The following is a 22705-nucleotide window of genomic DNA, read 5'->3' as shown; positions in this document are numbered from 1 at the left end:
CAAAACTTTCCTTTAAAAAAAAAAAAAAAATTTGGGGGGTGGTTGAAAAACGGAATTTTTTTTTTAAAAAAAAAAAAAAAAAAAAAAAAAGCTAAACTATAACTTAAGTGACTCTGTGCTGACTAAGAATCTTCTTCAGTGTGTGCATTTTTTCCTTCATGCGTTTCATAGTTTAATCTAGATTAAGAATAGAAAGTACAGAAATCAAAATAGCTACGCTACCTTTATATAGCACTTTGACTTCACTTAAGCTGCTGACGAAGTGAAATATTTAAAGTGTTCATTCACCTGGAACGCATTGTAAATACTCTAGATTAGTGGTTTGGTACCTCATAGTGTTAAAGTCACTCAGTGTGCAGTCTTAAAAACCTTTTACAGAACTCCAACTAAAGAAAAATATGGTGAAGTGCATTTTGATGTAAAAGCTAGAAAAGAAAAAAAAAGATTACATTTTATATTGAACATTAATGCCACAAGTTCTTTAAATTATGCCTCTGTAGCTAGCATACAAAGTTTAAGACTCACAGGTCTAGATCCATGATTCTCAAACTGCAAAAGTAGTACCACTTATTAAACAATGAATACCTTTAAAAAATAACCCAACAAATTAATCTGCTTTTAATTTTCTAAAAAAAAAAAAATCTGGTAAATAACTGGGCTGAATTAAACAGTGAGCCTGGAATAAATATTTCCGCCATTTATGCTTTGGTCCATTTACCTATGAAGTTGAAACTTGGTTCTGGGTACAACGTCAAACCCAAATAATGTTCTAGTTCCAAGTTTAAAAGCAGATGTTTTGTTTAGTTCAGGCTACTTATTACTGACATCAAATTTTTTTGCATTTCATTAAAAGTGGCAACATGTTTTCTAGAAGAGGCTGCCCAGTACTATGGGTTTACAATTTAACTTTTTTACAGCTGCTAAAACTACATTTTAGGACCATTTTATGATTTGTCTACTTGAAAATGCTTCAACCAATTATGTAGAGTCATTGGATACAATTTTGTGCATTTGATCAATCATGACAAACTGAACAAGTCAAATTTAGGTTGTGCTACCATTTTAAGTTAGCACAACATGACTTAGTATTTACTAGCACTGATTATAAAGAGTGCTGCTCTAGCTGGAGATCTTATTCCAAACATGTCTGCATGACACAGAGATCAGGACAAAGTTATACAAATATCTTCAAAACAAATGCAACCAAATCCTAAACCTGGGGTTTCATTTGGAAAAAAATATATATATATTTTAAAGATGATTTATAGCTTTGTTCAAAACATTACGGTTGTTAATTTATTCCCTACAAACTAACCACACTACAGACTTCAGTTAGTTTAGATGCAAAACAATGCTGTTGTATCAAAGTGCAAGCTGTGCTTCTTTCTAATGTAAATGTTTGACCTTCCAAAGTTGGATTTGTTTTGTTGAGTCAAGTTAATTTTATGAATGAAACCCAACTTCAGATATCTGAACCATTTTGATATAAACATACTGACTACAAAAATACAAATGGTAATGCAAAATACAGATTTCTTAATTCTACATGTAAAAAATGTTATGAATTTAGATTCAGTAGACCACCACATAATGTTGCATAACTTCCCAAAAATAATCCACTGTTTGCACTGCCAGACAAAAACTGACATGATGCAGTGGATTCAACAGAATCGTTATGAGTGATTTCTTGTACCGTCAAAGCAGCACAAAGTCTCCGGACGTAGTGAAGGTTCTGCGTGCATCCCTAGGAAAGTGCCATTCCCGCTTCTCTGCGCTCAGATCCACCGGCAGCTCATAATCTGTGCTGCGACCTTGCACAAAAGTAAACGCTGGATATTTTGCTGTCGGCTCCAGCAACTGGAACAAAAACAGCAGCAACTTTTATTTTGCATTTTTACACCAAAGACAGTGTTTTGATGCTAGTTGAATTAATTTTACTGGTAAAATAAGTAGCTTAAGCACAGACAGATATAGGCAGGAACAGGGCTTTTGAAATAGCTGTACAGCTGGATGACAAGTCAATTAGATTTGTGGCTAAATGCTGCCACCTACTGCTCAGCCAATGTAGGACTAGCACAATGAAATTAATCTAGAAATTGTTTTAAACAAAAACCCCATCAAAACCAATATCTGGAAATTAGCACTACAAGTTATTTCAAGGTGTTCTGAGTTAGAGAAGGTTTCTTTACCTTGGACAGTTCTTCCCTGATTCGCTCATAATCTTGAGCGCTTTTAGAATAGAAACCAAAAGTGCAGCTTGGATCCATCTTGCTAAAAGGCATCTTCTTCGGCGAGGGGCAATGGTATGACTAGCAAAATTAAGAGGGAAAATTAAAAATCTAGACATCAAAATAGAGTAAATATTCACACCTGTCTAGAATACAATCTTCACTTAATGAAAAATCTTTATCTGCACCAACATGTATGCATTTTTCAACTAGTCTATTGCAATGTTGTAAGGTGCAGCATGAACTGAATGAATCAATAAAAAGTAATTTTTTTTAACTTGCAGAAATTCAACTCATATTTCTCATTTTTCCTGTATGCTTAGAAAAATGCATATTAAAAAAGTTGGTGCTTTAAATGAGGCAATATTGTGTTTTCCAGCCATAGTGTTATAAAACAACCGTTAAGAAATTGTACTTCCCGATTTAACATCTTGAAATTGGTCTTCGTTTAAAAACTCCTGCTCTGAAACTCAGCCTCCTGGAAATTAATCTGTCATCTATTAATCTGTTTTTACCAGCATTGCACTGAGAAGTAGCTGGAATAATTAGCTCAGTAGATGTGCAGTTTCACCAGGTGTGCTAGATAGTCTGATGGAGCCGAGTGGGGGAGTCGCAGGGAAGGGCTGCTCTGTGAGGTGGAAGTTCAGAAGCTGCAGCTTAAAGGTGGAGCTGTGTCCCACCAAGCTTTTTGGACAGCTAAATAGTTGCCATGGGAGATTAAATGATCTCAAACGTGCATCAAAGAATCAAACACTGCAGGTATATTCTTAATGTGGGAGTATTAGAATATGATGCAGACCTAAAAAAGATTACAAACTTCTCCTTTAATATCACAAATGTATCCAGAACATGGGTTAAAATTGCTACACCATTTCGGTCAGTAAATGACTCGCTGAATGTCTAAGCACCAAATCCAGTCTCAATCAATTGCTACTGCATCAACCTTCCAGACCACTCAGATCTGTTTCTGGTCAACTCTCCATCTCCAGAAACAGAACCAGACAGGAGCAAGATTCATATTCTATCCTCTAATCTGGAACAAACATTCAGAAAACTGCAAAATGGCTGCAGTTCTTTTAAACCAACCTGGGCTTCAACATTTCAGCAAAGCCACAGGCTGTTCATGCAATGATGTAGCCCCAAACAGGGGGGGGGGGAACCCTTTACCAGTGTTATGCAATTTTCTATCTTTTAAGGAAGTTAATTTGGGTTTTCATTTGGTTTAGACCAGTCAGTTGCCACAGAACTAAACACTTGAAATGCACCACTGAATGTCTAATGAATCTGTAAGATTTCAGTTAAATCTGCATTCTCAGCATTTCTTGGGTGGCAGCTTCACTTACCTGAGCAGCAAATAAATCAGCCAATACATACTCTGATTGGGTGGAGTGCTGCTTTAAGACACACCTATAAGTACTAACAGAAACTATAAAATCCACATCTACTTGGGCCCTCAGTCAGCTCGTCTGTGTAATTTTACATTACCTGAAGAGGGAAATCGCTGGTACTGACATTCACAAAAGACTGACAGTAATGAGGGTCCATGTAAATCAAGCTGTCATCTGCAAGGACAAAACAAAAGACAAGTTATTCAAACACATTAGATTATTGCAGAGAAAAAAAAAAAGTGCTTCTCCTCAATATCTATGCAGAGCAGCTCAAAGTCACCCACCGGACCTACATGTTGGGGTTGTGTGCGTCAAATGTGCCTTCAAGAAGGCTGTTGCTTTTTAATATCCAGCAGGGTGGATTAAAGTCTGCATAATCAGATGCGTTTGTACAAGCACATTTTTTACACCAGCAAGAAAAGAGGCTGTCATTTAATTTTTGTGTGGGGAATTACTTTTACAAACACGCAATTATATTCGACCGTTTTGCATATGATGAATGCAGTGCTGAGCTGTGCACTGGCAGGGAGAATGTATTGCTTGTCATTTAGACATCATCCAACACTGTATTTCAAATGGGTAAAATGTAAATGCGTAAATATTGACTGCCAAGATGTACAACTGAAGGTTTCTCCTGGCTGCTGAAGGTGATGAAGAGTGGCTCACTTTGGGCGCCTGGATGAAATTTAATGCATGCCGCCTATGGAAATCAATTATGGTTTACAACTTGGGAGGTTTACTTGTGATAAATGGACGAGGTTTTGATGGGTCAGAGAGAATAAAGTAAGCCCCGCTTCACTCGGTTTCATCTCCACTCCTCTTCGTTTTCCTCATACAAACATGAATACATTAACTTACTTTGTCTCTACACATACAAAGGGTATATTATGCAAAAGATAATTTGTGAATGCATCTCTCAGTTTTCCATTATGCTGCCACTAACCTTGAAATCCGACAAAGTAGCAGGCATGCTTGGGCTTCCCTCCGATGATTCCTATGCAGTACTCCAGATTCAGCATCTTCTAAATGAGCAAAGAAGCACATATGTCTGAATTATAGCTCAAATTATTTCATAATGCACTGCAATTAACTCTGGAGATGAACCAAGAAATGAGCTTGTGACCTAAATAGGCCAATTTTCAGTTTGACCACTGATCGATGTTTAACGTTTTTATTACTTTGATTAAATAAATCAGAACAATCTCTGGATCATCTTTAAGCTGAATAGTAGAAAAGGACTTTATTGCCTGGTGACAGGTAAAAACTCTAAATGTGATTTTTCTGCTGAGTGGATGCACCACACCACATTAACACTCTTCAGTATTGAAGTTGTTACAGAAGGAAGCAGATTTAAAGTTAAACATTTGATCTCAGTGTGGTGTTCTGAAACAAAGTCACAGGAAGCACAAAAGGCATACAAATATTGAATTTGACAGATTTCACAATTTCCCTTTTTCTAATATAAATTCGAATTAAAAACAAGTATTTTGGCTAATGTTGATTTAAGTCGTCATTTTAATCAGAATTGGTGTAATTCAATATCAACCAGTCAGCTTTACAAAGAGACCTGAAATCATCCACAAAACTGATCTCAGCAAATGTAAAAAAACATTCTAAATTTGCAATTTACAACAATGACTATCTTATGACAAAGATCACTTTGACTCAACATTAACCCTATGAGATCTTAAAAAAAAAAAAAAAAAAAAAAATCACTCACTTTTGCAAAGCCAAAATACTCCGGGTTTGTCCTTTCTCCTCCCAGCCTCACAGGTATGAGGATGATGACTGCTTGGGTCTCTGGCAGCATGGCGGTCGCTGACAGTTCAGTGTGTTGTACAACAGCAGGACCCTCTGCTGCCTCACCTGAGGCTTCTCCTGCCTTCGGTGCCTTGTGACAGTCCATGACATCCAAACTGTACACTAGAAAAGAAACGATGCAAAAGTTCAACTGAGTGATGTCTGTGTTTAGGACACAAGTCCATTTTAAAAAATATTTTAAGACATTAGGCTACTTTACATTCTCATAATTTGTCCATATGACAAAACTGAACTACGTATTGGGCACTATTGGAGAATTTCATACCATTTTGTTTGACAAGCCACTTAAAGCTTTCAGTGATCTTGATTTTTCTTCAATAAACTCATTTATAACATTTACAAAAGTGCTTTACTCATTTTCAGTCTGAGGACCACCATAAGGTCAAATCATTGCCTGAATTGATCAGAACACTTCAGAGTCGTTCTGAGCATTCAGGATCAGATGTTGGCTTGATCAGTGCAGACCTGCAAAAATGCATCCACTCTTTTCTGGAGTGAGTAGGAACCTTAAATTCTGTTTTACACATTTTCTCTCAAATATCATTTTTCTTTTTAACAGTCATTATTCCATCCAAAAAGCATGTCAAGTCTGTAGAGTGGAAATAAATGTTTAGACTCTTCAGAATTAGAAAAATGTGCATTAACTGTTTCACCAAGGAAACAGGTCAGATTTGAATGAAGAAAACTCCTCTCCCCTACAGAAGTTTCAGTTAGTAAAGTAAAATTTTTACAAAGGTTGACCGATTTCCAAAAGAATCAAAAGCTTTAACGTTTCTCACTGCAACTAGCACTACTGCACTAACAAAAATAAAGCTACCAACTCACAAACAGCCATCTTCTGCTATTAAGACAAACATGAATCAGCTGAGATACTGAGGTTAAGAGGAGGTCATGGCAGCACGTTATGATTTGAAATGGATGTGATTGTTGTGGGGAACAGACACACCCTGTCCCCCACTTTTAGCAGCTGGAATCTCAACAGCAGAACAGAGGAATAAAAGCAGTCGACTCGGGCGCCGTGCCCAGTTTCCTGTACCATCAACGGCAGCATCATCTTTTATACCTGTGCAGTCCTGGGAGACGTAGACAGTTATACCCGCCAAGCCAGGCTCCGTCGCTTCCTTGACAGCTTCCCTAAAACAAAAAGGCAGGAAGAGAAGACAGAGGCAAGTAAGAAAAGGAGAGAAACTGAGGGAGAAAGCTAAGTTTACATTGAACAAAAAATATGGGATATTACTACTTTTATGTTGAAAAGGGGACATTGCTTTGAGTTGTGCTGAAGAATGTTTTGTCAACAGTACACAGGCACGTATGATACCAAAAGAGCCATGGTACAACATTCATAGAGCCACAAACACCGTTCCAAAAAAAAAAAATAAAATTCTCATTTGTAATAGACTTATTCAGGATGCCACTTGGTTTAAAAAAAAAAGTGAGATAAGAAGCTGTGCATAGTTACTATTTTAATCATATTTGAATTTACTGATATTTATCGTTTGTCTTGTGGAACAAATATAGGAAAAAACTAAACATTTCTGATCCTACTACAAGTTTATTTACAATCAAAAACTGAAACTTAAAAAATCCTGACAAATCTTAAATATAATGCCAACCTCTAATGGATTTTTATCTCCTCCAACATGTTTGTCTTGTTGTGGTTTTCTGATTTAAATGTTCATAATTTGTATATGTTCTAGTCATTCTAAGTGAGTTTTTAAGGTTAGGTTGCATCAACTTAACCTGGACCATAGCATAATGCTAAGCGCCATAAAAGTTGAGACTGAGATTTTAATAGTAACTTGAGTGCAGACGATTACTTAAAATGATCGTCTGCATAGCACATACTTGAAGGTCAAACTTACTTCAAGATGTGTGCTACCAAAGCTGGACCATACCAGTCCCCTGCCTGTTTTCCCATTGCCGATCCTAAATGGACCAGTCTGTGCAGGCCCAGTGGAGCTGAGGAGACATCTGCAAACCAGGACACCAGATTTCTGTGGTACTCCTCGTTTAAATGTGTATCCGCTTCCTCTGCGAATCCCAACACCTGGGCTTGAGGTGCAAGAGACGCTCTGCTTTCAGAAATCCTGGAGGTGCTCTGCAGAGAAGCCTGCATAGAGGTGACAAATCGCTTAGCTGCTGTGGTGGTCCGTGATTCTACATCTAAAGGCGGGAGGGTGAGCGCCTCTGGCCAACACCAGTCTGCAGAAAAATGAAGGTTGGGTCAGAATCCTCCAAGAGGTTGGTCAGTGGATTGAAATCAGTATAATTAGAAAACCAATTCTATGCATTTATGTTGATTACAAAATTCCTCAAGTTCCCTACATTTTCCTCTCAAATATCATTTAAAATGCAAATAAGTCATTTATTCTTTAAACCTTTGCAGCTAATCAATTCAACTTTATAAATGCAGAATAAACTGTAGGTGTATCGTTTATTAATTCCATTTCTGCATAGTCAAGGTAATCTGGAGCCAACTGGTTAAAATGTTTGATCCAATTGTGACAACATTCTACATTACCCTCAGCTATAGCTTCTGATGAATACATTGCATTTTCCTCATGCAAGCAATTCTCTAACATTTCCTTATTCAGCTGTGTGTAAGATGGCATTTAAATTACACCTGAACTTGACATTATTGGGCAGAACCATTTAATTTTTTAAGAGTTCTCATTTTCCATTATAAGCTGTTGTGCTCAAAGAAATTAATGTTCATTTTTGGCCAGGCCCTAATCAACCATGTAATAAGCCTGCTCTTTCTACATTTCTAACCTCAGTTTAAGAGCATTAAAAATAAAAACTCATGCAGGCCTTAAAAATAAGCCATCTTGGCTCAAGAAGCCTGAATTCTACTCATTTCAGAAACCGATTAGTCACAATTTGGTCTAATTATATGTTTGAGTGTCCCAGTATTTCACTTTAACATTACCATAGCCTTACAAACAGGGTGGGAGACGAACACAGAGCGAATGGGAGTTGACCAGGTAATAACCCAGAGTCAAGTCAGAAGCAGTAACAAAATGACCTTGATTCAAAGTCAATCAAATTTAAAATTGATCCATAAATACCCTGAAGTGGACCTTCATATCTTTATGGGGAAATGTTTTATTAGCGACAGATTTTAGAGCAAATTTAAAAAAAAAAGATTTTTAAATTACTCCATTAGTCAGTGAGACTGTAAAGGATATAAGAAATTCCCTAGTTATACTTTTGCAGCCCAATCCCATTGGTACCATTTCAGGAAGTTGTTAATATTCCACTGAACATCAGTTCCATCTAATCCAAGCTATGAAGACATGCATTACTTAATATGCATCCAAGCTTCATCTACACCACAGGTGTCAAACTCCAGTCCTCAAGGGTCGCTGTCCTGCAGTTTAGATGTGCCACAGGTACAAAACACTGGAATGAAATTGCTTAATTACCTCCTTGTGTAGACAAGTTCTCCAGAGTCCTGCTAATGACCCAATTATTCTATTCAGGTGTGGTGCAGCAGAGGCACATCTAAAAGTTGCAGGACAGCAGCCCTTGAGGACTGGAGTTTGACACCCCTGATATACACAGTTCTGCAACAGATGGTGTTTGTTATACTTGAAGGAAAATGTATGTTAGTCAAATGAAACCGCCTTAATGCATTTAACCCTTTGGAGTCTTACACATTTTGATTTCTCTGACAAACTGATTAAAAACCCTCCAAACTCAAAGACTGAACTGAAACAAATGGACAGAAGTTGAGAAAAAAAAAAGCAATACGAGTTATATAAATAAAAGTTTTAATGTCTTATTAAAAACCATGCTTTGGAACACATTACATTGATTACAGCTGTTTTATGGGCTATAATGCCATTCCCCTTATTCCACAAAGGAAAGGCACCAGTGCAGCACCAAACCCTATAGAAATATAAGGTTGAGAGCTAAAAATTATGTTTACGGGGTGAAATGTAGCTTTCAGTTTCAAATTTAGACTGATGGAAAAACAAGCTTGGTTCCTGCTTTCAACATTAGAAACATGCAAAAGTGTCAGACTTTTGTCAACTTAGGACTTTAATTTAAAAAACAAAATGTTCATCTAGTTAAAATGTTGAGCGATCCAAGCTTAACTTTTTTAATTTCTTGACTCACCTCTGCCCAAGTAGTGCAGAACAAGAGCCTGAGCAATCATCATCTGCCCGGCCCTCAGCATGCAGCCCCAGCCACAGTCTGAGGTCAGGGTGCTACCTGGCAGCGGAGGGAAATCTTCCCGGTACGTCAGCCACAAACGAGACGCAAAATCCTTTCGGAAAGCCTCTACGTTCCCCATGACAGAGAATCCCTGAAAGTCTTCAGAGGGATAGTCATCATCTTAGAAAAAAAAAAAAATGTTTTAGATGACTGCAATAAGTTAGTCAAATTTTCAAAATCAGTGCAAGTTAATGCAATTTATGATATTGTGCAACTTACCGTCTGCCTTAAAATGATAGCACTTTCCCAGAAGAAACACTGGGGAGCTTCTACTGAATGCAGTCTTGGATTTAAGTGCCCAACCTAGAATACATAAACAGAACACGTATCAGGACTTTGTCAATTTACTTTAAAAGGGACCTAAAAGATTGCATTTACTCAGCTAAGTGAGAAACCCACTTTATAACTGCCACTCTGTGTGACTAGAGTTTCATGCTACCTACCTGCTAAAGTCATTTCATCCAACTTAAAAGTTTGTAAGAACTCCATTTTGAGTTGAATTCATGCTAACAGGAAAAGAAAAAACTGTTAAACTAAAGTTGCAGTTATTCCCAGTAAAAGATAAATTCTCAGTAGTGACTCAACCGCAGCATGTTCCAAGAATTATATTTAGGTGCTTTTTTCTTAAGTTTCTTCCAGTCACAGTAAAGCTGCAACGAAAACCCAGCTTTTGACTTTTGTCATAACGAATAACTTGTTTCAGCAAGTGATGAGATACTACCCGTTTCTGTAAAAAAAAAAATAAAAGCGTTTTAAACTCCGCCTGGTTGGACTGCCTTTGTACTAGAACCGTGTAAATTCATACCTAGGTGATGAATTTACACTTACAACTGCATGTTTCAACTACTCAATTTTTGAAAAGTTTTGGGATCTTGGTGAGAAATCTCAATTAGCGCTGTTAAAATATAAAGACATAATTTGCAGCACTGCACTACTACATAGATGCATGCCAGCACTGTACTACATCGGTCTGCGAGCCTGCAGAAAATCACTTACTGTACTTCATGTTGTGCCACATTGACATGAACTTTGTCTTCAATTTTTCCACCTCGTCGCTCCCTTTATTCTCCATCTGGACCAGCGAGGGAAAGCACCCATTCCCTCACAGCAACACCAACCTGACCTTTGTGCAAGGCAACAAACATACACACAATTTAGCTGCGATATCACTTCACTTCGAAGTACTACATAAACTGACAGCTTGCAGAAAAAACGCATACCTCAACGATTCATCAATGCAATGATGTTTTCTTGTCACAGACGCGCTGCATTTCTGTCTTCAAGTTCAAACGTGGTATGGTGTCATAAAACATGCAATATTTCCTTCATAACCCGCTTAACAACTTTGGGATCTCCCGAGAGTAGCAATACTTACGCTTTGAGGAAGTACGAGCAGTAAACCTCGCGGTTTTTTGTGAAGCGGGAATGGGAGTTAGCTCGATTTATATACCAAGGCAGCCCAATCAGGCGGAGATTAAGACGCTTTTTTGTCTGCAGTTTAGTATTTCAATTTCAATTAAATATTTCGACATTTATTTTTTTTAACAAAATAATCGCCATATTCTGTTAGAAGCATATAGTAAATGGTACATATAATGTTTTCACTCTACGTCAGCATGAGTAGTATTAAAGAGGACGTATTCAGCTATGAGTAACAACTACTTGAGGGGTGCGCAAAGTCGGTCCGGTGCGTGTTTTAGTTCTCTCCCTGGTTTAACACACCTGGATCAAATGATGGTTCATTAGAGGCCTAAGAAGAACTCTGACATACTGAAATGGTTGTTACTACCACTAGGGAGAGAACTAAAACTTGCAGGATGCCGGCCTTCGAGGACAGACTAAATTGAAAGAAAAATAAAGGGATAAAAATAACAGCGATCCCAAATTTACATGTAAGCTAAGGTCCCCCTGGTTCCACATTGCGCTTCATCTTATCATCATGCAATGTGTACAGTATTATACTGCTTTTTCTCTTACATGTCAAGAAATGGTGAGGTACCTAGAAGAAGATGTATTAAAAAGTGCAAACTTCACCAGCGTAGATCAATGTCAGATAGAGAAATGTCAAGAAATACTAGTTTTATGATTAACCCTCCTTCTTACTCCTTACATCTTAAATTATGTCACATTCCAAGCAATATTAAGAGGAGATGCTCAATAACTGTCATAGGCTAGCGCTATGTGGACAAAATATATATAACTAGATCATCTGCTTGCGTCAAGTGGCTAAAAAAGGCAATAACAACTGAACATCCTGTTCCACAGTCATTAATCAGCTCTATTAAATCATTCATGAAGACTTTAAAGAGAAGACAAGACAAAGTTTTTCATAAAAAAGGGAAGGTTCACTGAAAGGACAAAATCCTCACCAAAATTTGGAAAATACTGTAATGAACTTATACAATAACTTTTCATGACTCACATATAGTCCAAAGATTTATAGACATCAATGAAATACATACAAATTGCCTGTCATATAGATCTAGAATTTACTTTTGATGAAAAACGAATGCTTCTCTGCACTCTACTTTAAATCTTTGCCAAAGATCCAAATAAGATGTTTCACCCACAGTTCATTGAAAAAACCCTGAATGCTATGGCCTAGTAATTTATCATGTCTTCTATTTTTCTGGATTTATATCATATAAATCTGGAGAAAGATCTTGCTGAAATCCAATATGTTTTGAAGAAGAAGAAAAAAAAATAAATTTTTACCTTGTATATTTTTGCTCACAGTCAATATTTCTACTTTAAACAATTTGAATCAGAAATCTACAGTAACTTATGCTTCATTCTGATTCATTCCTTATTAACAATAGTACTAGCTGTTTTAGGAATTTGAATTAGTAATATGATTAATACTTTGTAATCCAGAGGGCTCTTTTAAAAGGGTGTACACTGATATTAGAGAAACCATTTTCTGAGCAAGAAGATGCCAGAATAGTCGAATCACAACCCTTGAAAGTTGTTTTTTAAAACTTTTAGAACTTCTTATTGACATGCATAAATAGAAAGCTACTACTTCTATGCTGCTACAAATAATACTAATAGTACTCTACTACACACACACACACACACACACACACACACACACACACACACACACACACACACACACATATATATATATATATATATATATATATATATATATATATATATATATATATATATATTAGTAGTAGTTCAACTGAAGCTACAGAAAAGTGCGAAAGCTCATTCTTGGGTGTGTTCTGTTGCGTACTACTCCTGCCTTTACGGTAATGATCCCATTCTCCCGTTGTCCCTGTGGCCGTGTTTTTTCTGAGTGAAGAGCAGAGTGCCTGCCTGGGAATTTTCTGAAAGCACATCAGCGGCCACTGCCATGGCTGAACGCCGCGCATTCGCCCAAAAAATCAGCAGGTAAAGACCGGAGACTCCGAAATGAGCGCTGTAAATGAACACTTCTGAACGCCCTTTTCTTTTCGCTTTCATGTGGATCTCCCTCAGACCACCGCTGCGGGGAAACCCTGCTAAAGGAGGCCCAGTAGCCTGGCTCCTCCTAGCTAACCTCTAGTTAGCTGTAGCGGCAGAAGATGCTCAGACCCACCCAGACATACAGCTGTTCTGCTAGCTACTACTTTCAAACTACACTAAATGCAAACAAATGGTTGATGGGAATGTGTATACGAATATATTTTGGCATGACAAAAATATTTCCGATATCTGTCCTATCCTTAAAACGGCTGAACTATAATGAAAGGAAAACCGTTAATTCTGGTCTGTTAGCTGTCTCGTCTACAGTAGCTAACGATGGGAAGCTACTGTAACCGCTGCTGACGCTCATAGAACTTTGTGGAGCTATGTGTTTAAGATGTCTGTAGATCACAAACGCGTAACTTTGATGATTAGAAACAAATGCCTTTCCCAAGAGCAGCCAAACACTGTGATAATCTGCTCCCGGCTCCTCAGACAGATCAATGTAATCTCCTTAACAAAGGGGCTTTGTGCAAGCTGTCAAATGCCACCGTTCCTTCTATTCTACACTTCAGCTGTCCAAATGAACGCATTTCATCTTTTTTTTCTGATGATTTAATGCACAGACAGGCAAGTCACTATGCATTTGTTAAAGGAAAACACTCACTTGTTTGCCGTTTCTGAATTCTGTGTGATAAGATCTGATGAAGAATGAGGAAATCTGGAAATTATGAGGAAGAATAACATTCTGCCATCTCTTTATGTTCTTTTAAAAAAAAAGAGGAATCAAATCACCAGTTGTGTTTTGTATCATTGTGTACATTTGGCAATTGACATTGTTGTCAAGATAAATCTGATAATAAAACCAAAATGTAATTAATGGTATCAAGTATTAAAGTATTATATAGTGTACACACACACACACACACACACACACACACACACAATTACCATATTAATTGAACACAATTACCACAACTGTGATTTAAAGATTACTAGCTCTCTTCAAAATATCAGAATTTTAATTCTGAACTGCAACCAGTGTAAAATGTTATATCTTGTTATAATTGTACTTAATTAAAAATAATATTTTCTGCATTTTGTAGTTAATTGTTCGTTTGTTTAACCTTAAACATTAATGAAGGACATAAGGTTTCTAAGCATGATCAAAAGACATTTAGTCAAATAAACTCCTTTCAGTTGGTAAAAACAAAATCATGTCTTGGCAGGTTTGCATTTATCCAGCAGTTTTAATTCTGAATAGTGGATTGATGCATTTCTGGAGATTTTTTAGTTATGTTTTAGTTATTTTTAGCTGTGTTCCTTGATCTTCCTGCTTGCTTCACTTTTCAGATCTTTATTTGTATAAAAAAATGAGAAAATCATCTATCATTAACTTCAAGTTCATATTTATGTGCTACTATATGTTGACTTGTCGCATAAAATTCCAAAACATACGTTGGTGTTTGTGGTTTCAACATAACAAATTGTGTCAATGAGTCTGAATACTTTCTATTGTACTACATCAGGAGACAAAGGTGTTTTTAGTGTGACAACAAACCTCTACTATTTAATATCTACCAACTGAGTCCTAACATGTTTTTTCTGCTTTTGAGTTTCTTGTCTTGAAATGCTCAAAAATACACAAATACAAGTCAAACTTTTGTTTACTTTACTTTCACTGTAGTGAAGGCTGTTTAAATGGTTGATCTTATTCATCTTACCGAATAACAAAAAAATCCGTCTAAGGCATGTTGATGCTTGTGAAAGTTTTGATTGCGTGACACTAAAAGCAAACTGAATGCGTTTTCTTAAACACGCATCATTGTGACCCTTGTTTACTGTGAGTTCATGTGTTATTTCTAGGTTTCTAGGTTTTAATGATGTCCAGAAGTTGTGGCCACAAAGCTATCGTTTACTGAATAAAGTTAGTCTTCTGTGTGCAGTGAGCTGTGCCAAAATTTTAAGGCACATGGGAGGACTACGGAATGTGTTTGTCACTTCTGCTTTTCTGCAGCCGTGACAACTCTTCACTGTAGAGGCCACTGGATCTACAGCTCCCGAACTTTATCATACTCACATTAGACCGGCAGGTTGGATCATAGTGCTTATTTTGACTTCTGTTTGGTAGCTTTGCCAAGCTCTCTAACGCCACTTGGTTGTTTACATTCTATCTATGATGGAATAGATGTGATTAGGTTGTCTCCAGAAAACAGAACAGAGTTTATGCTAGCTCCCTGACCTACTGTATATATTGCTTTGAGGATAAATCTGTTAAGTAACCAGAACGTTGTGTGAATCACCAGGCTGTTTATCATGTCATTTCGTTGGAAGTGTTGTGCTGAAAAACCAGAGACGGAAGAGAAAACCCTCTAATAAGTGGGGCTAAAATGTGAGGCTTAACTTGCTTTAACAATCTGTAATATTACAGCCAACTGCTTTCAGCTTTGCTTGAGGCAGTTAACTAACCAAAGCATTTAGGAACTCTAGTAGTTTGCGTTTGATTACATCATAATAACAAACTAATTAGATTTTAAACCATATTATGTAAATAAATTGATTTTGTCCCAATAAATTTAAATAATTACATTTAAATATATGGCACACACAGCTGCTTTTTATTGTTTGATACATTCACATCAAAATGAAATAAAATTGTATAAAACTGATAAATATTAGAGATGCACCAATTGGGATTTGTTGTCAATTTCCTGTCCTGGCCTTTTGAACAGCTTTGATCAGTCAGTGCAGAGTAGCCATAAATCATCTTTTGGAACGGAGGCAGTTTGACAGTGTTTGAGTTCAGTTTCTGTAGAATAGAGTTTTACAAATACTTATTAGTTTGATTATTAAACTTGAATCCTGCATTTCTTCCTTGTTCAACCTCTTTCCATCTCCTGTCTGATTACTGTCACTAAAGGCCTCTACTTCAACAACAACTTTTTTTAAAAAAGGACTTGTTCTCTTTCACCCTTTCGCAGCACATAATGAAGCACAGATATGTTTCATGGGGTGGTAAAATTAGTTTTCTGTTAAACATAAACATAATACATAACATTAGTCAGAACCAGCTTCCACACTTTAGGAGTGTTGTTGTCAGCTGCACCTGCTAATGCTTACTATGGTTGACTGATTGGGAAAAACTGATCATGAACCACATTGGAACCAGAGAAAAATGGCTAAAGTGAAAGTCCATCTGCCTGCAGCATTCAAACGGTCCAAAAATGATGATATCCATAAAACTGTGCTTTTATGGTACGTTCAAGTAAATCTTGTACACAGATTTGTTTAAATATAAAAACAGCTCCAAAGTAATTTAAATCCTTTTTTATTCTCAAATGTCTGAAGTGATAAAACCAATTAACAAAACTAATAAGGTACAAGAGTATTCAAATGCTTTGTTGATATTACAGTCAGAGTTCAGGAATTGTAAATGCACATTTTTGATGTTGACCATCTTTCCTCTGTTCTTCTCTGCAGGACTGTGGCAGCAGAGGTCAGGAAGCAGATAGCTGGTCAGTATGGCGGCTCCCCACAGCTCTTCAAAAACCTCAACGTTGGAACAACATCTAGCAACACAGTGAGTGATGTAAAGCTGTTCCCACCCAGCTGCTTTCATCTGCATGCTTTTCTACACAAAGAGTAGATTGTAATTCAGTGTAGGTGGTCCACTTCGGCTAAAGTTATGATTATGTGAAAGAGTCAACTTTCACTTTCACTATTTAGTATGATAAGGAGTGACAGTTGAATGACTTTGATATTATTGCTGCTGTCGTAATTTTATTGCTGCCTTGCCTAAGCTCTGACAGCTTGCTTGATAAAAGTGTAGTGCTGGGGCACCTGGTGGTCAGTGGCAGAGCAAATGCACCATATAGAGAGGCTGCAGTCCTTGACACAGCTGTCCCAGGTTCGATTCCTACTCCAGTGTTACTACAACTGAAGTCTACATGTCTATTCCCTTGAGAATATAGAATCTCATATTGTTTCTGAAATTTTAAAAGGGTTGTGAATATTTCCCAATGTAATGCATTTCATGATGGATAGCGATTAAAGGTAAAATAGATAAAGCAGAGCAGATTTAATGCACTCTGTTAATACAAGTTCCCTTCTTGAATCTTCTGACTGAGGTTTTAAACAGGTTAATTGCACTGAAAATAGATGAGTTTGAGTCTTCTTAAACTGTACAGTGTTGTTATGCTCTCAACCTGGAGAGGTTTGGGAAGGTGTGTTCCATAGTCAAAATCAAATGCATTTTTTAGTTTCCCAACTGTCTGGAAAATGACTGGAGAAAATTTTTGCTAATGTCATGGTGCCACTCTGCTAAAAATTGAGCTGATCCAAAAGCTAGAAGTGCTCTACAAAGCAAAATTAACAAAAGAATGATTCCATACTTTGATTTTGTTGTTCCTTCACTCTACACATGGTGATAAACAACAAGTAAAATAATTCTTCCTTTCACTTTTTTTCCCTAAGCTTTTCTCATTGTGTCTGCCCACCAGGTTCCACTCACAGAGGCAGTGGAACCAGTGGACTTTGAGGAGTATCTCATCACACACCCCCCCATTGTTGAGTCCGGTCCTCTCAGAGATCTGATTGAGTTTCCCCCTGATGACATCGAGGTCACCTACACACCCAGGGAATGTCGCACCGTTGTACCAGCTGTCCCTGAAGAAGGGTAAATAAAAGTTATTTAGCAACACATTTGAGTATAAAGCAGCAAATTTGCAATTAGTGCGGTGGACATGAACCAGAAAAACAACCGAAAATCACCTAAGGTTAGACATTTGTTAAAAAAAAAAAACCTCATCAGTGGGACTGAATTGACATGGTCTGGTGATGTTTTTTTTTTTCATCATCAGCAGAAGTAACAATTATATGAGAAGTTCAACTGCTAAATGATTGCCTTTGCCTTTATTTTTTAGTTTGAATCAGATTAAATAGTTAACTGATAAAACATACTACTGAGTTGAAATCATATAACTTCATAATTGTTTTTTTCTGAAAGTATGTGTTTTCATGCTTACATCAAAACATTTGTAAAGTTTCTAACAAACAAATTAATGGAAGGTTTGACATATTGAGTAGGTCTATGGCAAATGATGCATTATTTTTATGCATAGCTATTCTAGCCTTACATCGCAATATTTTATGGGCTGTTACATTGAAACTTGGGATGTGTCAGAAAGGTTCTGTCTTTTGTGTATTTGTTTGTAGTTATGCACTCTGATATTAAAATAATGCTTGTCTGATCGGTTTGCAGGGACACTGACACTCATGTCAGAGATTGTGTCAGGTCATACACAGAAGACTGGGCCATTGTTAACAGAAAGTAAGGCTTTCCTTATTAACTCTTTGCACCATTTCATTCCCATATCGGGTGATTTACTGTGTATGTTAACGGCTGCTTCCGCTTTCAGATATCATAAACTTGGCACTGGTTTTAACCCCAACACTCTGGACAAGCAGAAAGAACGTCAGAAAGGTTTACCTAAGCAAGTGTTTGAGGCCGATGAGATGCCAGACAGCAGCAGCTATCAGGATGACCAGGTATCGGCTTCCATCTCCCTATTGACAAGATGCAGTGAATCACACAAACTGTCCTTTCTCTTGCTCTTGTTCTTTACGTTTTATTCTAAGTGTTTCCTAAATGTGATCTTTGTTTTTAGGGTGCATTCACACCAGCCCCAACTAGTCCACTTTAATCACATTGTAGTTCATGTGCCTAGAAAGAGCTGTTCGTTTACGTAGGTGTGAATGTACAATTGAACTCTGATCCAGACCAAAAAACAAACTGCGGTCTGCCTACAATCCTGGGTCTTGGTTCAGTTGAAGTGAACTGTAGTGTGGTTTGAATGCATATGTGAATGCCAAATGGATTGGAGACTGCTCCAAAAGTAGGAAGTGGACTACAGTTATGATTTTGATTGTGTTTTTTTTAGGATGATCTGAAGAGGCGATCGATGTCTATAGATGACACTCCACGTGGCAGCTGGGCCTGCAGCATCTTTGACTTGAAGAATTCCCTCCCAGACGCTCTTCTCCCTCACCTCCTCGACCGTGCTCCCAACGAGGAGATTGATCGGCACAATGAAGACCAGCGCAAGGCCAGCCGCCATCGCGAACTCTTTGCTTTACATCCCGCTCTCGATGAGGTAACAGCATTTTGATTCTCAAATTAACATCTTGTCTCTCAAAGCTTTTAGCTTTTAGTTTTGTGCATCACTTAATCCAAATAGGACTTTGATTTTTGTTTTAATAACTGATTACCAGTATAGTTTCTGGTGTTCAGCTGTGCTTTCTTTGTGCATGTGCAGGAGGAGCCCATTGAGCGCCACTGTGTGCCTGAAGTACCTAAAGAGCACTTTGGCCAGAGGCTACTCGTCAAATGCTTGTCCTTGAAGTAAGTGGTGGAGAGGCTTTTTCAGGAAAAAAGAAAAGCTCTCTAGTTATATTTAACTGCTCCTTTTTGCTGACTCACATGTTTTTACTCCCCCTTTTGAAGGTTTGAGATCGAAATTGAACCCATATTTGCTAGTTTGGCCTTATACGATGTCAAGGAAAAGAGAAAGGTAAGCTGTTATGCTTTTTTCAGTTCCTTTCCTGGCCCTGAGTTGTGTGGTCACTTCTGCAAACCATTAAAATTGTTGGGAGGATAAAGGAAATCTGATGAGTGGACTATAAAAATTTATGCTGTGTTCTGTTAATGTTTCAAGAATCTACAGTTGTTAAATCACACACTGGAATTATGTTACAGTAACAAACACTAGAGGGTAGCAGTGGCCTTGAGATGTAGCTCTCTCATATATATATTGCCTCGCTTCTGGGCTCTATTGATTCACCAGGGGCTCATTTTTCTCTGAAAGTACCATGTTTGTCAGCAACTGTGTGCAAGAAATCAAGATGCAGTTACAAAGCCATTGGCTAAAACTAAAATAATATTTTATTATTATTGTAGCGTATTTATTGTCATATGGATGCATTTTTTTGTCTAAAATAATCAAATTATAACTTATTTTCTGTTCTCTTTAGATATCCGAAAACTTTTTCTTTGACTTAAATTCGGAGCAGATGAAAGGAATGTTGCGTCCGCACATCCAGACGGCAGCCATCTCCACTCTGGCGCGCTCTGCCATTTTCTCCATCACCTATCCTTCCCAGGATATCTTCCTGGTCATCAAGGTGAAGCAGCTGTGCTATAATTTCCTTTGCATCAGTGATGAATTAAAAAATTCTTAACTACTTTTAATTCTTAAGAATTAAAAATGTTAGGGGTAATACTTTATGTTGATTATAACAGAGATGAAGTAAACAATATATTTGAAATACAACAATTACAACTAACTAGATGGTCTATGTAGTCACTAATAATAAAGGAAGTGATTTAAATTTCTTTTCATGCCTTAGTAGTTCATAACAAACACGTTTTTCTGGGATGTCTGGGAAAACATAGATTTTTATGCGTTTTGGCCTTTCATCCACACAAAAACTCAGTTTGATATTACTAAAAGCAATTATTTATCAGTGAAGATTTCATAAATGGTTTCCAAAGTGGAGATTTGAGAAAAATCAGTATTTGTTTTTTTTTTTGTGTTCACATAAAATTAAAACTTAGTTTTAGGTTTGCACATATTACAGTCTGTGGCAAAGAATGCACCAGTGCATCCCTACTTGCATTGGCACGATTCCCAATCAACATAGTTTTGTTTTTTATTAACTTTATATTCTAATATAGTATTTAAAAGTAGTTCAACATATACATCTGTCCACACAAACGAATCTCCTGGCCCCATGTTTAATTTGTAACAGGAAGTGGTGGTTGTTCTGAGGGATTCTGATTGGCTGATATAGATTTTAGCGTTGCACTATGCTGCCCCCTATAGGTTTGGTTTAGCATGTTTAAAACATCGCTCAAGGAAATATTTGTACAGGTTTGTGTTGATGGAGCCTTTTCTGGAAAAAAAAAAGTGTGTATGTGTGTGTGTGTGTGTATATATATATATATATATATATATATATATATATATATATATATATATATACATTAACCTGTTTTTTTTTTTTTCTTTTTCTCTTTTGTCAACAGCTAGAAAAGGTACTACAGCAAGGTGATATTGGAGAATGTGCAGAGCCTTACATGGTCTTCAAGGAATCAGATGCAGCCAAGGTACGATCAGTCGGAATTAGATCGAAAAATAAATGCTGAATTTTATATCTGAACTGAAGACATAATGTGCAGGTAATCCATATATTTACCTGGATTTCTTTTTTTGATGGCTTGTTTTGACATTTGTTTTATCAAAATATACAGTATTAGCATTTAAATTAACTAATGGGAGCGATGTAGTGCTTCAGGGATGGACAATAATTTGTGATGTGATTCTCTAATTAGTAAATTGCTAGTATGCTTCATTTAATATATTTTTTACAGAACAAAGAGAAGCTGGAGAAGCTCCGAAGTCAGTCAGAGCAATTCTGTCAGCGTCTGGGTCGCTACAGGATGCCTTTTGCATGGACCGCCATCCACCTGATGAACATTGTCAACAGTGCCGGCAGCCTGGAGAGAGATACCGAATTAGAGATGAGCCTTTCAGGTCTGAATAATAACTCAAACAAACATTGAAATGAAAACTACAGATTTGTAATTCCACAAAATGTTTACGCATTTGCACTTAACTGGAGAGCGTTAGAAGCGCTGGCAGCCATGCATGAGCCTTTTGGACCTGTCAATGTATTCCCACCCTTTGAAATCTTTATCTAAAATAACCTTTCTGACAACAAATACGAAGAAAAGTCAGAGAAAATAAACATCCAACAAAAACATGCAGCTATATTGATCCCTGGAGTGTTACTTTGAGTTGTTTGTTCAGCCTTTGGTCCTGCAATGTTTTCTATTAGCTGCCTTAGTTGCTGGGCAGATTAGAAATAGCTAAGTTTGGAGTGCAGGGGTTAACCACAACCCACATATGGAGGCCTTAGTTCTCAACGCAGCCGTCGCAGGTTCGATTTCTGGCCTGGTGACCTTTGCCGCATGTCTTCCCCCTTCTCTCATTTACCCTCTTTCCTGTCAATTCACTATCAAATAAAGGCCACTAGAGCCAATAAAAACTTAAAAAAACATAGCTAAGTTTAAATGATTTTTTATTCTAGATTTTGTTTTTCTTTAATATTTAAAGAGAGAAAAGGCTCATGGTCAGAACGGAGGAACTCAAGCATCATGGGAAGGCGTTCCCTGGAGAGGACCACCAGTGGAGATGAATCCTGCAGTCTGACAGGATTTAGGCCTGCAACACTTACCATTACAAACTTCTTTAAACAGGTACAAGTTTATTCAGAAAACCCATTATCTTTCATTATGGTGTTTTTCTTTTAATTCATTTGCTTGCTTTCATGCTTCATGGTAGGAAGGGGACAGGCTCAGTGATGAAGATTTGTTTAAGTTTCTGGCTGACATGAGGAGACCTTCTTCAGTCCTGAGGAGGCTCAGGCCCATAACAGGTTCTGACAACTCTTCAATGTGTCACCTTTTAGGACATTGGAAAAACAGAACAATATTGTTCAGTTTCATTATTTATTTTTTCTTTCCTACCTTTT

The 22705-nt window shown here is 37.2% G+C and overlaps 2 protein-coding genes across 25 annotated transcripts in view; one reads left to right on the top strand and one right to left on the bottom strand.

Moving 5' to 3' along the window:
- Positions 1–693: 693 nt before the first annotated feature.
- Positions 694–11134, bottom strand: atg4c (autophagy related 4C, cysteine peptidase). Its single transcript, XM_015036192.1, has 12 exons — positions 11034–11134; positions 10879–10935; positions 10655–10781; positions 9878–9961; positions 9560–9778; positions 7300–7639; positions 6501–6571; positions 5337–5539; positions 4560–4638; positions 3714–3790; positions 2190–2309; positions 694–1857 (listed from the first exon to the last, which is right to left on the bottom strand). Exons 3-12 carry the CDS (start codon positions 10728–10730, stop codon positions 1696–1698), a joined length of 1431 nt encoding a protein of 476 aa, XP_014891678.1. The 5' UTR covers positions 10731–10781; positions 10879–10935; positions 11034–11134; the 3' UTR covers positions 694–1695.
- A 1792-nt stretch (positions 11135–12926) lies between these two features.
- The window catches only part of dock7 (dedicator of cytokinesis 7), a 48807-nt gene continuing 39028 nt past the window's right edge, over positions 12927–22705 (top strand). For 22 of the 24 annotated variants that reach the window (XM_015036186.1, XM_015036185.1, XM_015036183.1 and 19 more), the window contains exons 1-13: positions 12928–13060; positions 16595–16694; positions 17614–17789; positions 18375–18443; positions 18532–18661; positions 19054–19266; positions 19429–19514; positions 19617–19683; positions 20144–20293; positions 21198–21278; positions 21543–21705; positions 22288–22430; positions 22516–22609. In XM_015036186.1, coding sequence (XP_014891672.1) covers positions 13023–13060; positions 16595–16694; positions 17614–17789; positions 18375–18443; positions 18532–18661; positions 19054–19266; positions 19429–19514; positions 19617–19683; positions 20144–20293; positions 21198–21278; positions 21543–21705; positions 22288–22430; positions 22516–22609 — 1510 coding nt within the window. In that variant the 5' untranslated portion in view covers positions 12928–13022. Of the gene's footprint in view, positions 13061–16594; positions 16695–17613; positions 17790–18374; positions 18444–18531; positions 18662–19053; positions 19267–19428; positions 19515–19616; positions 19684–20143; positions 20294–21197; positions 21279–21542; positions 21706–22287; positions 22431–22515; positions 22610–22705 lie in introns of all 24 variants that reach the window. The other 2 variants (XM_015036173.1, XM_015036175.1) reach the window with 1 other exon arrangement.

Source organism: Poecilia latipinna, unplaced genomic scaffold, assembly GCF_001443285.1.
Source record: "Poecilia latipinna isolate Pla-1442-1.1 unplaced genomic scaffold, P_latipinna-1.0 Scaffold359, whole genome shotgun sequence".
Classification (NCBI taxonomy): domain Eukaryota; kingdom Metazoa; phylum Chordata; class Actinopteri; order Cyprinodontiformes; family Poeciliidae; genus Poecilia; species Poecilia latipinna.
Note: the sequence above shows the minus strand (reverse complement) of the source record. Positions and strands in the feature narration are given on the sequence as shown.

Bases quoted from the DNA above. Each gene is read 5' to 3' on its own strand.
- atg4c (XM_015036192.1), bottom strand. From the start codon at position 10,730: ATGGAGAATAAAGGGAGCGACGAGGTGGAAAAATTGAAGACAAAGTTC. The intron at 9,779-9,877 runs GTAAGTTGCACA...TTTTTTTCTAAG, and splicing joins CTATCATTTTAAGGCAGACG to ATGATGACTATCCCTCTGAA. The intron at 3,791-4,559 runs GTTAGTGGCAGC...TTGTCCTTGCAG, and splicing joins CTACTTTGTCGGATTTCAAG to ATGACAGCTTGATTTACATG.